Raw genomic sequence first — 16,649 nt, 5'->3', positions numbered from 1 at the left:
GCCCTATGTTGCTGTTACTGTTCTGCAGCTGCATTCCTGCTGTAAAGAATAGCAACAGGCTCTGAGCTCGGAGCTCGCAAGATTCTGCGGCTGGCCGGCCACTGAGGCGCCTGCAACAATTGAACGGAAGTGTGACGCTGTATGAAACACCTGGAATGATCTATCTTCTTATATTGAGGCAACCTGCACAACACTGCCCTGCCATGCCCCTGATGGTACACATGCATGCCAAATCAGGACTGCAGCTAACGTAAGGCAGACAGCCCAGTTCCTTGTTCACGCTGCTCTGCCTCCAACGCTTGGAAATATAATCCTAATAGGATTAAGCATCTCTTGTAGTTCTGTATCGGAGAGGCAGCAGAGGGGCTGCTTTGCACCAGAATTAGCAGACTTGCCTATTCGGTTTGCAGTGGAGAATATTTCTGAAAATCAGAGATCAAGGTATTCTAGAAATTTTGAAACGTGCATCGATGATAGAGCTATCAGGGAGAAGACATAGTTTCAGAGCACATTTATGCTTCGATCCAATTGTCGACGTGGGCTCGTTGTTCCGTCAGTACTTGCTGATCACGGGAAGACGAGCGTACTTCTAGCTTCACAGATGATGTACTGTTGATCTCACTGGGGATCTCTGCGGCCAATTCTACAGCTCACTGATCAAAGAGCCCTTGTAAAATGTGGGAACTACTTTTGGACCATGGGAAATTCATCGACTCGTTCTGCGATCCACAGTGCGTCTCATTTGCACCCTGGACTTCTCATTATGCTTTATATGTCTTGTGATTATCTGGAATGCATTTTCGAACGTTCTAGCTGGCAACTGGCGGCAGCAATTCCAAGGACCTGGCAGGCTGTTCCTAATACACAATCGATTTGTGCAGGTTCGTGAGGGAGGATTTCAAGGGTGCTCTCGGTGCCTTCACGCCATGCTTCACAGATATAGTCATCCTTGGTGCGCCGCCTTATATGCGGCTGCACCGCCTGCAACAGATCGAGCTCCCAAAACTCCCCATCGCATACCAGTCCCTGACTCCTGGTGTTGCGGACTATGGCACACAATTCGTTCATCTGCATGGCCAGAGAGCCTGTCACAAGCACGATGAAGGTTCGCTCGCTCATGACAATGAATGCATGCGCAGGCACAGCGCACATTTGCGCAGTACTGCTGACAACTGCGCGGCTGCTGTTTGTGAGGCGGCGCTGTCGCTTCCAGCCATACCGGCTGCATGGCTTGGCGCGGGTCATGCAGTTCAGCGCCGTTGTGGCCTCGCTGCTGTGCCTCCTGGTGGAGCTTTTCCAGCTGAATGCGCGGATTGCTGCAGACCCCACCCCTCTCATCCAAGGGAATATCGCGCCCTTTGAGTGGGCAGGTGAAGTCCTGCTATCTTCACTGTGCACGAGAAAGGTGCTTGGGTGAGACGCACAGGTTGCCAGCATTTCCGTAGATAGGCACGTGGTTATATCCTTTTGGACATGCTGTTGTGGCATGAGCTGAGGAGTAATATTGATTGGAGTCCTGAAGTCTAACGGCACACGGCAAGCACCGTGATTTTGTGCATCTGTAAGAAGCACATGTGCTCGTGGGAATGTATGGATTGCTTTGAAGTTCTGCAAATTACTTATCGGCGCCAACCTTGCGATCATTATGCTTATTCTTGTAAAACAATCTCATGTGTTGTGATTGCTTGTGCAGAGTACGGGCTGTCTGCAGTGACGTGGCTGCTGTTCTCTGTCGCATTTATCTGCGAGCTGAACAAATTTGTGCCACACCGCACATGGCTGTTGCGCTTCCCCATCCTCTTCATCTTTGCTGGCGAGATTGCAAAGCTCAGGTGCTGAAACACTTGCATGCCATGTCGCTCTACAACAGCCTTGTGGGCTAGCCAAAATGTGTTGATAATGTATACATCTTTCTCAACGCCGCCTTGTGCCTGCTTCTCCATGCTGCGAGATGAAAGCCTTGAGGTTCTGCACAAACACCGATGCCATGTTTTTGTTCTTTGATCTCTTGTCTGCGTGACATGTGTCACAGCATGTCTTCCGTTTGTTGTAGGAAGAGATGCACTGGTGAAGAGGACAGATGTCCCTGACGCCTGAAGTGGGAACCTTGCGCAGATTCCCTTCATGTTCATTATTAAAACCCTGTCATCTTGTGATTCTGTGCATGCATGCAGATTTGTGGTGCTAATGGCGGAGCAGCATGACTACTTCTTTATTCTGTACATCATCAGCTTTGCAGCAGAGGGGTGGCTGGCTGTGTTGGCTCTGTTCCATTACCCCAGCGAGGATAATATGGAGCCCCTTCCCGATGACCCCAACAACCCTGTCATCTACCAGGCAAGCTTGCTTCTCGTGGTGCCAACAAAGGCCGTCACATTATTTGTGGTAGACTTGTGGTACTTGTCAGAATCGGTGGTATGAATTGTGACAAGACATTGGGGCTGGGGCTGTGATCTCTGCCTCCAACTCCCTCTTGAAACAAAGCCCACCAGAAGACAATACCACAGCAGGACATGGAATCGGTACTTGTTTTGCATTTTAAAGCGATTGGCGCTGGCTGTGCAGGAACTGCCCAGCTCTGCACCCAATGATGAGACCATCTGCCCTGAGGCCACAGCCAATATATTTTCCACCGTCACATTCTCCTGGGTCAGCGCGCTCATGAAGAAGGGTTACAAGTGAGTATGCACCACTGTTCCTCTTTACTGCATAGCCTACAGCCTTGCGCTACACTCAAACAAACCAGAGTTTATTTGGTGAGGGGTACAACCCCACTGCTTTTGGGACCTGAAGCCAGTCACACAATCCAGCTTCAAGTAACAGGGCCCCCTTGTCCAATTGGCAGGAAGGATCACACTTTACTCTCAAATATAATTTGAAAACTCAGATATCGCTGGTCCTGCAGGAAGCCCCTGCAGTTTGAGGACATGTGGAAGCTGCCACCTGGAGATGAAGTCAGCTACCTTGCCTCGCGCTTTGAGCGCGCATGGCAGAAGGAGCTCACTAAGAAGAATCCTTCGCTGGTATGGTTCCCTGGACATGTCCATAAGCTGATTCCTTGCTTATATTGGATCCCGACGCAAACTGAAAACGTTTGCAACTTGTCGGAGTTTTGCAACTGTCGTAGTCAGGACACCCTCTGCTGCATCGTTAATGACCAGCGGTGCTTCAGCCTCTGCTTTCTTTTGGGCTCAGCTCATCCCTGCGTCACCCTGAGTGACGAATAGTCCTGATGACTTACACATCCGACATTTCCCATGGAGCAGCAGAACCTAAGGGGTAGAATCTGTCGTGCAGACGCTGGCGGTGTGGAAGACAACATGGCAGCTGTTCGCGACCGCGTTGCCCTTCAAGCTGGTGAATGACGGCGCCACCTTCATCGGTCCTGTCTTTCTGAATCTGCTGCTGGGAGTGGTATCTTCTGGGCAGTCGTCGGCGCTGGGGTACAGCTACGCGGCACTGATGTTTGTAGGGCTGATCTTCGGCACGCTCTGCGACAATCAGCACTTCCAGCGCGTCATGCGCGCAGGTGCGCGGCCCGCTCCCTGCCCCTACCTGCATGTGCACACTCAAGGCTTTGCCTGCATGCGTGCAAGCAGGCCCCTCAAGCTAGCAGAACCTGAGGGCTGACATTCATAACATCATGCCCGGGTGGGTATGCCCGTGCACACCCTATACATATCGGTGCAATCTGTATGGCTCCTGGTAGATGCACTGATGGAGCGAATGCGTCTCTGAACATTCTGCGGTGTGATAGGATGCTGGCATGTAATTTTATCCCACAGTGCATCCTGCGTTATGCCCACACGCTATTTTGTTAGTCGTACACATTCTGATTGCATTTCATGTCGCCTTTTAAGGCAGAATTTCAAGGCTGCTATGAGGCTCATATCTGTCTGTCTTTAGAAGCCGCTGGCGCTTTACTGCAAAACTCCGCTTGCCGCACTGCATGACAAGACTCTGAAGCGCTTAATGAACACAGGCTACCAGCTTCGCGCACTGCTGGTGCATGAGACGTTCAAGAAGGTGCTCTACATCGCACCGTCCGCGCGCGCCGACTTCTCCTCCGGCCGCGTGTTCAACCTGGTGACTTCAGACGCGGAGACGCTGCAAATGCTGTGCCAAAACATCATGGGTTTGATTTCCTCGCCGCTGCGCATCACTGTCGCCATGGTCATGCTGTACCTGGAGTTGGGCATCTCTTCTGTCGTCGCTCTCGGCGTGCTGCTGCTGCTCATGCCCACTCAGGTGAGGCCCTCAAAACTCAACCCGGGAAAGGGATGCGTGTTCTATCAAGAGTGTTTCTTTGAAACCTGTTCCCGTCCAACAAGTGAAGAAGAAGACGTGCAAAGCGCTCCCAGTAATGTATACCAGAGCGCCATTGCTATCTGTTCAGGGGCTGACTAATGAGTCGTCAACCAAGCCTGCCAGATATTTGTTTTCTGGCATGCAGGCATGCATGCATATAGCCCTTGCCCTGATTCCCCAAAGCAAATTCATTGCTTGATGAGCCTGCGAAATCCTGACTTATGCTGTGCATCCAGAGATCGGAATTAAAGTTGCGTTTTCCGCGAGGTTCCCTGTGTGACCATGCAGTCTACCTTTTCATTCACAAGAACCGTGGTGCCAGAGATCTTGCTGATGTACTGTGCTTTAGGAGGAGATCTTGCTACAGAAGAGTCTTGAAATGAACAGCGGTTTTAATTGTTGCCTGGCAGGCGTACCTGGTGCGCGTGGGGGTGCGGCTGCAGAAGGAGGCGCTGCTGTTCACGGACGAGCGCGGCAAGCTGGAGGGCGAACTCCTCAACGGCATCGACGTCGTCAAGTGCAACTCCTGGGAGGTGCGTGTTCTCATCAGTGCTGCACAACTTGAAGATGCTTACAGCTGGGAGTTCTCTCCCCTGGCGCAAGGGGTTTAGAGGAAGATAACCCGCAGTCATCATGCAATTGAAGACATACTCAAAGCTGCCTTCATGTCATAGATGGCTAAGCAGCATTGCGCCCAACCATTGAAGCAATGGTTGATGTTTTTAGCTTATTCTGTTTCTTACTGGCTGTGTTCAAGAATCTTATCATGCCTTCAGCGGTTGGGTGCAGTGCTGGAGCACTTCCAAACGCTTATGCCACAAGTTCGCAGCAGAAGTATCTTTGCATCTGTCAGCTAAGCAACGTATTTTGAGCTATCTGTCTTTTAGGCCTTGGTCCTTGTCAGGTTAGCGGACTCCATGACTGCATGAGAGTCATCCCCTCAGGACTGAGTGGCGCTTGTGCTGGGTTGCTCGCAGTGGTCGATGTGGGACCGAATCCAGGCAGTGCGCAACCAGGAGCTGGGAACGCTGTGGCGCTCATTCATTGTGCAGGCGCTCTTTGGCTTCACTCTCAACACCATCCCAGTTCTGGTCTCCGTGCTCACCTTCGGCGTCTATGTGCTGCTCGGCAACAAGCTCACCGCCGCCGAGGCCTTCACCTCCCTCGCGCTCTTCACGGTGACCTTCCTGTACCTTCATGTGCCCGGCTATCAGGCGCTTGAGAGCGTGCAACTATCTTGAATCAATGATTGCATGGACAACAGCTTGCTATCTCTTGTGGCAACGCCTCCTCAATATGGGCTGCACATATCAGCGAGAGTCTTCTAAGAACTTTCTTCTGAAAATTTTCTTGAAGTCTGTTGTCAATGCCTGCTGCCCAACATTGCATGCAATTCATCGATTAGCCTTTGTAAGCTTGACCAAATGCCTACATTGACACAGTTTAGGCTCGAAATGTTCTTTAGAGCTAACCGGTTTCATTGGTTTCATCGGCGCTGCTAATGCATGTGCGCGTGCATGCGTGCAGGTGCTGCGCATGCCGCTGTTCCAGCTGCCACAGCTGATTACTCAGCTGGTCAATGCACGCGTGGCCATGACTCGTCTGCAGGAATTCCTTTCCGCCCCTCAGCAGCCACCCACTCGCTTCCTCCCCCCTGCAGAGCCAGGTGCTGTCATACTTGCATTACCGTATTCTGGGAACAGCATCCACCAGATTACCGTATTGTCCTTGGGCATCTGCATGTGTGATGATGGATGAAGCATTGCTGTGTAAGGACAGGTAGTAGGCAACATGCCTATGGTCGGGGATCTTTGGGGGTATCTTCATGGCATGCTCTGCAACACCCTTTTGAATATTGTAAAACGTAAATGTGTTTCAACATTTTTCAAGATCAACCATCTAGACCGGAATGTTTAGGGACCTGATACGGTGTTTGAGTGGGTGAACTCTGTGCATGCGCAGGTGAGGCGGCAGTGAAGGTGGTGGGGGAGTTCACATGGGACAGGGCAGCGCCGGCCTCTCTGGTGGACATTGATCTGTCTGTGCCGAAAGGCGCCCTTGTGGCAGTGGTCGGCCAGACCGGGAGCGGCAAGTCTTCGCTGCTGTCTGCAGCACTCAACCTCATGCAGCAGTTGCACGGGCCTGATGTGCTCGTGCGGGGCAAGGTGCGCCTGACTTTCTCACATGCTCAAGCTATCACCTTTGCAAGGAGTTTGTGCGACCATCCATGTCCAGTCTGGTGCGATACAAGCAGGTGTCAATCTGGATGCATTGTGACAGTTGCTTCAGCAGGCTGCGCCATCAGTTGTAAGGCATCTGTGCACTGTCCCCACTGGTTGAAGTTGGGCCATTTCGGACCACATATCCATTTTTGGTGTGTTCTTCGAAAGCCCTCCTCAGGCTGTGGTAATAGTTTCAACAAGGTCGAGCGGGTTGGTAGAGGCGCTGTCGAGCAAGTTTGGGGGTGACTTCTTTGACAGATGTTTGACGCGGTGCAGGTGGCGTACATTCCCCAGGCGGCCTTCATATACAACGCGACGGTGCGCGAGAACATTTTGTTTGGGCAGCCCTTTGAGGAGGAGCGCTACCAGAGGGCCATCGAGGCCGCAGCCCTTGGGCCAGACCTGCTCCAGCTCTCAGGTACCACCTTCCTCTTGCTTCAGCTCTGCTGTAGACTTCATCTAGGGGGTGTTTGTTGTGATCAAGTAGGCCAGAGTTTTATACATCCTTATATGTCATGTTTTTTATAATTATCATTTTATGCAGTTTTCATTGAATGGAGGGCTGATGTGCTGTGCAGCTGGCGATCTGACCGAGCTGGGAGACAGGGGAGTGAATGTGAGTGGAGGCCAGAAGCAGCGCATCTCTCTTGCCAGGGCCACCTACGCGGATGCTGACGTCATCCTCCTCGATGACCCCCTCTCTGCCCTTGACGCCCAGGTGCAGTCCCTGAAGCCCCAATTACTCGAACGTAGACATTCTCTGATGCATGCTGGTGGCTCACAAAGTGTGCCTGGATTGCTTGCATGTATTTACAACTCTCTTACAACTCTGCTCATCAGAGCTGCGTGACGAAGGACAATTTGCAAAGGAAGAAGGGTTCAATTTTGACGGCGTTATCATATTGAAGCTGGATGGGAAGGTGTAATTGTGAAAACAAGAGGAGACTAGTCATAAGGGCGTTCCAATATCGAGGCTGGATAGAAGGTCCAACGGCGAATGGTTGGGTGCAGGTGGCGAGGGAGGTGTTCAACAAGTGCCTGATGGGCGAGCTGCGCCACAAGACGCGCATCCTGGTGACTAACCAGCTGCAGTTTGTCAGCCCGGCAGACACAGCCATCTTCATGTCCTGCGGGCGCATCGCAGAGATCGGCTCCTATTCCACGCTCATGTCCCGCGGGGACTCCTTCGCGCAGCTGATGTCACAGGCCGAGGTGAGCATGCTCTGAGTGTCTCCAAACAGGCCATATTTTGTTGCGCTTTTGTGCATGCATGCCTTGACGCCTGCTTGAAGCAGCGGCTCCAGCCTGGGTAGTCATAAAAAGGATCATAACCGCTCATGTGATGCTCGCTGTGGCTTCTTAGGGCTCGGCTTTTGCTTCAAGCAGATGCTGTATTGATACGTGAACACCCACCTCACTCCCAAGAGCTGCAACTGCTTTCAGGGGACATGTTTTCCTGTCAGTAGCAAACGGAAGTTTTCCTGCAAGTAACAGGAGTGGCAAGTATGTTAATTACTCTTCTGTCCTGACTTGAGTGAATGCATCGCAGGTGGAGCAGGATGATGAGAAAGTGAAGGAGGCAGCGGATGTGGCCATCAAGGCGTTTGAGGGCGGCACAGTGCCCAATGGCGTGGCGGCTCCGCGCGAGGCGCCGCCGCCGCCTGCCAAAAAGCCGAGCGAGACTGACGGGCACCTGACTGAGAAGGAGACTCGCTCAACAGGTGCTGCCCGTGTACAGCTGCCTGGTCTGCTTGAAAATCATGCGACTGCAGCGATGGTGATGTGCAAAGATTTGGCGCACTTTTGGGGATATCCCGCCTGTTTGTCGTGAGCTGTCTCTGAACTTAGATAGGGCATTCGTGTCCTGTATCATGCCATGGGCAGATGACGACAAGCAAGCAATGAGTGCAGTGGCGTTTTTTACAAACATGCACCTCTTCATCTTCTAATGCTAAAGTCTGCAAAGCAGAAGTCGTCTCAAATGCAATGGTGCCCCTCGTGCCAGGTTGACGCGTGTGTGTCCTGTGCGCAGGCCGGATATCCCTCAAGGTAGTCAACACCTACATCAACGCCATGGGCGGCAAGCTCAGGTTCGGCATTCTGATGTCGTGGTTTCTCATCGTGGAGGCCGCGCGCGTGGCCGCCACTGTATGGCTCTCCTACTGGACTGACACCGTCGACCAGCCGGGTGGCGCACCCCACGGGCCCCTTTGGTACCTCATGATCTACACCATCATCTCAGGCATCCAGGTGGGTACCGCTCTTCGCGTAGTACTCTATGCTGCAAATGCAATGGCAAGCCTCATGCCTCTTGGCAGCTCTAGGGGAGCCACCAGTGGCATGCACCTGTCATGTCTCTTGACACTATATGTGGGCTGAGGGAAATTCTGTGGCAGGGGCAATTTGTGGCAAGGGCATGTGACATGAGCAAGTAATACGACTTTCAAATATCATGAAAGGCCGGTTTGGCCAGGAAAAGCTCGTTTGGCCAGGAAGTGATTATGAGATGGCTTTGGTGCAGGTGCTGTTTGTGCTACTGAGCCAGTTCCTGCTCAAGGGCCTCAGCCTGGCAGCGGCGCGCTTCCTGCACAACTCCATGCTGCGCCAGCTCCTCAGGTGACCAATTGTTTGAAGATGTTTCTGCCACAGTTTAGGTACATGAGACGAGGCTGAGGCAGGGGCAAAATGCTGCAGTGTGTTTGCAGATTTCAAGGTGTCATATCTGCCGCTTCCGTAGTCCCTATGGCTTGCATTACATTGGGCACATCACTTATTTTTAATAACCAGTGAGACTGGCAAGCTCCATTTCGAAGCCAAGAGCTGGGAATGGGGCACAGGCAAGCTGGCTGAACTCTTTTTGGTCCCCTGTTGCTTGGTCATCCCTGTGCTGTCTTCTGTCCATCATGCATGAATTTGCTGGATGCGGCATTCAGGGCAGGCAGCATAGGGATGTTGTCAGAGCACGGGCGACGGAAGGATTTCGGCAGCTCCGTTTACAGTTACAAATTTCATTCAGTGCGGTAATTTCGCTGCTGCAGCATGCATCTAGTGTTTCACTTTTGCTTTTGTGGATACAGGGCTCCGATGGCGTTCTTCCACACGACGCCGCTGGGTCGCATCATCAACCGGCTGACCAAGGACACGGTGGACGCCGACAAGAACCTGGCGGACTTTGCTGCGTTCTTCCTGCGCTCCCTCCTGCAGCTGGCATCCACCATCGCCCTCATCGGCATCGTGACCCCCTTTGCTCTGCCCGCCCTGGTCCCCATCCTGCTTGTCTTCTACTTCCTCTACCAGTACTTCCAGGTGAGCTGCTTTCACCTCCAGTGCGTCTCCCTTGTGCAGCATTCCTATTATCTCCCCTAGGCCTCTGTGTTGACTGCTAGAGATATGACTCCTATCAAGCTTGTCGCTGCTCCGTACTTGATGATATATTATACATGCATAGCTGTACATTAATGGTGTCCAGAAGCACTTGGGTCGAGCTCTCAAGAGCATGTGCTGCTGCACTGCGGCAAGGCTGGGGATCTGCCGGATGCACATGTCATATCGGCTTTATCATGGCTCCGACATCATCATTCAACTCAAAACACCGCGCCACAGCAGCTGTTTTTGAATTGAATATCCCGCGCTAGTTCCAGCCCATCGGTGCTACGCGGTTTGCAGCAACTTTTCAATGGTACCCCAGTGCACCAAGATCAATTCCTTTGCGCACAGGCGTCGGTGCGGGAGGTAAAGCGGCTGGACAGCATATCGCGGTCGCCTGTCTACTCCTCCATCGGCGAGGCGCTGGCCGGCCTGGCCACCATCCGCGCGTTCAGAGCCGAGCAGCGCCTGTGCAGCCGCAACGCCGAGCTCGTGGACAACTCCGTCACCATGTCCCTCGTCAACATGTCCATGAACAGGCGCGCCTGCAGCCTATTAATGCCTGACGCTGTGCATTTCCTAAAAGCAAGGCATTCCTTGTGAGCTTTTTGCATTGTGGTAGTAAGACTGCAGCATGGCATCAGCTGCTCTACAAGATAGATAATTGAACGGCAGGAGAAGAGTGGAAAGGTTCAAGGCATGCAAAGCTCAGCAATGCGCTTGCACTGTCATGCATGCTCTTGAAGTTAACAATTTGACTCCCAAACATGCAGCACTGTGCTAGCATTGCAGGATTACATTGGAATAAACCCGCAGTTAAAGGTGAAATCTCTCATGCAGGTGGTTGAGTGTGCGGCTGGAGACTCTGGGAGCGCTGGCGGCGCTGGCCGCGGCCGTGCTGACTGTGGAGCAGCGGGGAGCCGCGTCCACTTTTGGCCTTGTGCTGTCCTACGCGCTCAGCATCACCATGCTCACTTCCATGACGGTGCGCTGACAGGTCTCTGTTGAAGGGGTCATCCAGGCATTTGTTGTTTTTGTTGTTCCTTGTGCTTGGTTTTGGCGTTGCTGTGGAGGCGGGCTTATCTTTGTGCTTTGTGCTTTGTGCTGGTGTTGCGGCCAAAAGGAACACGAGCAGGATCTTGGAGACCATCTCCCTGCCCCAGCAACCGCATTTGGGAGTCATTAAGCGTGTTGCTGCCAGTTGCACTGCTTGATAGTCAGAGAGAGCTCCGAGCAATCTTGCTTTCTATGGAGAAGGCTGCGAACACCATTGCGCTGCATGTTGTCCTTCTTGTCTGTGAAGCAGGAACGTTTTGCAGCAACATGAATGCGGGAGGGCCGCTGGCAGGCGCAATAATCCTCAGATGGGGCGCGCCTGGGCAATGCTGTGCGGCCCCTTGGATGGTACAGTGTGTATGGATCACACTTCTAGTACAACATGTGGCTGCATGGTGGGAGCAGGTACGGCTTGCGAGCGTGGCGGAGAACAGCTTCAACGCGGTGGAGCGCATCAGCGAGTTCTGCGACCTGCCCCAAGAGGCGCCCGAAGAAATTCGCGGTTCCAAGCCTGACGACTGGCCCGACAAGGGCCGGGTGAGCCCCCTCAATAGTCCTTGCACCTACCCGGCTGCCTGGTTGTCTGCCATGGTTGCTTGTGGGGGCATTCCCAAGCCAGCTTGGAGGATCCTGCATGCATGTGAGGTTTGTTGCAGGCGGGCACTACTCAGCGGCCCTTCTACTCCTGCAGCTTCAGCATGCACGCCTGTCTGTCCAGAAGCATGTGAGGCAATTAAGACACTGGTCATATTGTGATTGTACAGATCACGTGCTCAAAAGTAGCATGTGCGTGCAGGTGGAGTTCAACTGGGTGCAGATGCGCTACCGGGACGGCCTGCCGCTGGTTCTCAAGGGCCTGACCGTGGTACGTCTAGTGCTCCGTGTTATGTGTCAGCTCTATTGAAATCTGGTCAAATACTGAGGAGGTTGACTATGGCTTTCAATGTCACTCTGTGGAGTTTGTGTAGTGACCGCATCGGGGATGCACGGCTGCGCAGGAGATAGCGGCGGGGTCGCGGTGCGGAGTGGTGGGGCGAACGGGAGCGGGCAAGAGCTCGCTGATTAACTGCCTGTTCAGGCTGCAGGAGCTCAGCGGCGGCAGCATCGTCATCGACGGCGTCGACATCGCCAAGATGGGCCTCAAGCAGCTGCGCTCCTCCATGGCCATCATACCCCAGGTGGGCTTTGCAGCGCGTCTGTTTGTGAAAAGAAGTTTTCAGTCAATTTGCATACAAAATTTCCGTATTGTATGTGTGAATGTCATCCACACTGTCCCCTGCAATCTGGAACAAGAGCTTGTGATACTCAAGAAGTGCCTGACAATGTTGCCTGAATTGAAAAGTGCTCAATTGTTTGAAAAAAGCTTGCTTTCTGGCCTGCTGTCATACATTTGGAATTGCAGTCGGACATCCTTGCATATACCCGTTGGCGGTGTCATGATTTGATGTCCAGTGATATCACGAACCTCGTTTCCGCAGCGGGCTGTCTGGCCGCATCACACCATGAAAGGCACCACATCCGCTCAGATTGAGCCAGTGAGGCATTTAGAGATGATATTGAGGAGCGGCTGTCCAACCAGGTGCCGGTGCTGTTTACGGGGACGCTGCGATTCAACCTGACGCCGTTTGGGGAGCACAGCGACGCGGAGTGCTGGGCGGCGCTGCGGCGCGCGCACTTATCAGAGATGGTGGAGGCAACGCCCCTGGGCTTGGACCTGGTGCTGTCCGAGGGGGGCGCCCCCCTGTCGGCAGGCCAGAAGCAGCTCGTCGCCCTCGCCCGCGCCCTCCTGCGCCACTCCAAGGTGCGGCGCATGCATCTGTGCTCCAGCATCCACAGCAGGCCTGAGGACACTGTTGGAAATGTGCATTCTTGTAAGCTCACTTTTCAATGGGTTCTTCCTGCCTGTTGTGGGCACTGGCAAGCCTCTTTAACCTACCCCCTGTCAGCAAGGACCCTTAAATAATGTCCAAGCATCCTCATTACACGTGTGAGCACCTGGGTAGGTAATTGACATGAATGTTTGAAATCCGGCCACAAGATGCCAGATTATTGCAGCGCCCCAAGAGCCACTATGGGCTTAAGGCCACACTAGCTCGAAATGAATGCATTCCAAGTTGGTATGATCAGAACGTCTACGTCCTTATACTTCAGAGTTTGCTGCGAACATTCTCCTAGGAATATCACATGCATTACACCTCCCTGCACTTCAGAATTTTTCTGGGAAGTCTTTCTACAGGGGTTATATAATGTACAATTTATAATTCTAGATATGTTGTTACCTTTTTATTCTGAGCGTCTCAGATGTGCTGCCTGTCTGATGCAGATCCTGGTGATGGACGAGGCGACGGCGAATGTGGACGTGGAGACGGACGCGCTGATCCAGAAGACGGTGCGCGAGGAGTTTGCGACCTGCACCCTCATCGCGATCGCGCATCGGCTGCACACCATCATCGACGCAGACCAGGTCGTCGTCATGGATCGGGGCACCGCCGCCGAGTCCGGCCGCCCCGCCGACCTGCTCGCCAACGAACGCGGAGTCTTCTCCGGTGCGCGCATGAACGGTCTTTTCACCTTGTGTGATGGCTTCTCATACAAGGGGGTCATTCATGTAGAACACAAGGGCAACTGGCACAAATTCATCAAGTCAAGGTCTAATTCCAGGAATGACCAGCATCAGAGGTCTGTTTGATGGATGGTGCTAAGCATCCTGCTCTGGACCGTCATTGCCAGAGAGGCTCTGTCGTGGCAATCAGCGCCAGAGAACAGAGTCCCAAGCAGAATGGTGGGGAGGGGCGCTCCCCTAAGACCACAATATCTCACAGAATACAACTAATTGAAGGGAGCCTGGCTGGTGACATGTTATGTGCGCAATATCCCTCTTGTGGCCCCATCTCATAATTCGCTCAAGCTGCTTGATGTGGCAGCCATTCAGAAGGGCATGCAGACTGCGCTTGCGTGAATCATTATGACAGCAAGCTGCGGCTGAGCATAACCGGTTGGCGCGAAATGCTGAGGCTCCTGATAATCTGCATGAGGAGAACGTTGCTGCGCGCAGGCATGGTGGCGGAGACGGGAGAGGCGACGGCGCGTTTCCTGCGCAGCGTAGCGGAGGGCGAGGTGGACCAGCGAGAGGCACTCAATGAGCAGGCAGCGCTCGGGCTCCAACGCGTGCGCTCAGTCAAGGAGGACCAGGGCGGCCGCCCTGGCAAGGACTCCTGCCGCATCGCCTCCCACGAGCTGGTGCGCACCAGAGGGCCGCTGCCTTGTGTATGTGTTTGCGGCAATGCTAGCATTTCTCCAGCAGACTGGACTCGTGACGGACATTCTGCACATATTCGCTGAGTTTCCTTCTGTCCTGGGTGGTTTGGTCTGCCGAGCATCAGTAGGGCCCTTTTAACGTACAACGTACTGCGAGTCTGATCCTGCACTAGTCTCAAGACGGAAGGGAATCAGAAAATACGTGCAGGGTGTCGGTGTCGGGTTTTGCTAGCTGACAAGTTCCGGCAACCTATGATGACATTCCTGCCTTCGGAATGTGCCTGGATGCACTAGGAGATTCTGCATCCTGCACGGCCGTTAAAATTTGATGACTGAGATGTGCTGCCTGGTGGTTGCTGCAGATTGAGAAGGCGCGCGGCGCGGAGAGTCTGCTGCAGGCGTGCTTGGGGGCGCTGAGCAATGAGGCCAGCTCAGCGGAGGTGAGGGAACGCCTGGGACTGCTGCCAGTGGAGGAGGAGGGCGGCAAGAAGAAGGACGCCAATGCAGTGCACAAGGCCCTGCTGCAGGTGACTCAGCACGACTCACCCTGTGCTGCAACATGGTCTGGGCTTGTGGTCGCCTGTTCATGTTTGTCAAGGGATTCCAAGAAAAAACCAATGCACCGCATCCCATTGAGTTCAGACAAGCTTCAAGCAATGCCTGCTCTGCCTTGGGCTGGTGACCTCCCTTCTTTAATTGAGGAAGGACCGATTGAGGTGTCAGAAATTGCAGCAAATTAAGCAAGAGGTACAGCAGGACAATAGGCGTGACATGTTCAGATCACGGAGATGCTGATACAAAATGGTATGACCAGATGCGGTGGCAGAAGTGCCTGCCCTCCAAAAAAATGATTTAGTGCATGACAACGTGTCTCGTCCTCCTGCAGGCGCTGCAGCTGGTGTCGGATGTGCATGCGCTAGCGGATCAGGTGCGGCTCAAGTGCGGCACCAGGACCCCCGAAGGCGGCATCTCCGGCACAATCACCCCCCGCTACTCGCTCAATTCCCCCTCTGAAGGCCAGGTGACCCCCTCTGCGCATGCCGTGCTGCACCTCATCCAGCTACGTTCTGACATCGCTGCAAGCCTTCAGTTCATTGGCATGCAGCGACTGAGCACATCTGGTTGAACGCACAGTGATTGTCGATGCAATGAAGCATCACAATCATCATTAGCATACGCTTCCCCTGCCATGAAGGAATTGTGCAATTGAACAAGGTGGAATTTCTGGCTGCCAAATCCTACCCTTTAAGGCATGCATGCGAAATATCACTTACAGTATTTGGGATTGTGCAGGGGGGTGGAGGGTTTGATGCGCTGGCAGACTCCCCGGCGGGGCCATCCAGGGGCGTTCCTATCCGCGGCGCTTCAGCTCCTCCGAGCGGCGGCTACCAGCGGTCGCAGTCGCTGGACATTCCCCGCATGGAGCCGGGCAGCGCCACTGCGCGCAGGCTGAACCTGCTCAGGTGAGCTGGCCAAGGCAACATGTCATGACAAATGTTTCGTGTCTTGGGTCATGAACAGGCTCAACACTTGCTACCAGGACAAGGTCTTCTGCAGGAGGTGCGGGGATGCTTTAGCATGCACTGGAAGTGACATCTCTGCAATAACAAAAGACAAAATTGTGCCGATTTGGGTTGCTGAAATCCTACTCTACCATGTCTGTAGGAATCTGAGAGAAAAGGGCGAAGACAAGGCGGGTCGGAATGAGTACAGCAGGCTTGCATCGGAGGACCCATCACTCGCAAATGATCCTAGCTTGCATTGAGCAGGGGATCAACTCAGCATAAGATCATTCTTTGACAGCGCGCCAGTCCATGTGGACTGATCATGGGAATGGATGAAGAAGGCTTGTTGTGCGATGTGAGGAGAAAGACCCTAGAATAGTTCTCTGGCCTTTGGACTATCGCTCATTCCCTCTTGAGGTTTCTTTGATCGCTTGATTGACAACAGTGAAACCTTAGTACTGTGAAACTATAGCTGTTTGGCCTTGGCTGGCGGGGAGCGGTGTGACTGCTGAGCAAAGTGCCCACTGTTGATTCGGTCTTGACTGGATCAGGCGTCATCCCATCGTTGACGTGCCCACCAAGGGATAGGTCACTTGGCAGCCTTTAAAGCTTTACCACGGCCAGCTTGCTTGCAGGCGCACCTTGCTCCTAACAGGAAGAGCGTGCAGTAATTATAGTGATGATGGCTACTTTACTGCAACATAGATATATCATGGCCGACAAAATTTCTTGCATGCTGTCACATACAGGATGATGCCACCGGTGCTTCTGCCAAATTCACATGTACGTCCTGTCTCAATCTTGGCAAGGTGTCCACTACAGTGCATGATACTCAAGTGTCTGTACGTACAGACTCACTGGCAGTATATATTGCAGACTCTGCATGCAGTGCGGGCGTCCCGGGGCCCCTTCAGGCAAAATTGCCCGAGCATGT

The 16,649-nt window shown here is 53.3% G+C and overlaps 1 protein-coding gene across 1 annotated transcript; it reads left to right on the top strand.

The window, feature by feature from the left end:
* Positions 1-675: 675 nt before the first annotated feature.
* Positions 676-16,430, top strand: COCSUDRAFT_46284 (hypothetical protein; the record flags this gene model as incomplete). Its single annotated transcript, XM_005651410.1, has 32 exons — positions 676-731; positions 882-952; positions 1,140-1,370; positions 1,694-1,832; positions 2,175-2,355; positions 2,566-2,678; positions 2,906-3,023; positions 3,298-3,529; positions 3,983-4,248; positions 4,719-4,841; positions 5,286-5,507; positions 5,836-5,974; positions 6,271-6,473; positions 6,807-6,948; positions 7,109-7,248; positions 7,542-7,742; positions 8,080-8,251; positions 8,563-8,780; positions 9,052-9,146; positions 9,608-9,836; positions 10,248-10,423; positions 10,737-10,881; positions 11,358-11,489; positions 11,749-11,817; positions 11,951-12,130; positions 12,532-12,753; positions 13,276-13,498; positions 14,008-14,192; positions 14,573-14,737; positions 15,097-15,231; positions 15,504-15,673; positions 15,876-16,430. 32 exons carry the CDS (start codon positions 676-678, stop codon positions 15,973-15,975), a joined length of 5,193 nt encoding a protein of 1,730 aa, XP_005651467.1. The 3' UTR covers positions 15,976-16,430.
* Between the last annotated feature and the right edge of the window lie 219 nt (positions 16,431-16,649).

The sequence above is a fragment of the Coccomyxa subellipsoidea genome (assembly GCF_000258705.1).
Source record: "Coccomyxa subellipsoidea C-169, whole genome shotgun sequence".
NCBI lineage: Eukaryota > Viridiplantae > Chlorophyta > Trebouxiophyceae > Coccomyxaceae > Coccomyxa > Coccomyxa subellipsoidea.
Note: the sequence above shows the minus strand (reverse complement) of the source record. Positions and strands in the feature narration are given on the sequence as shown.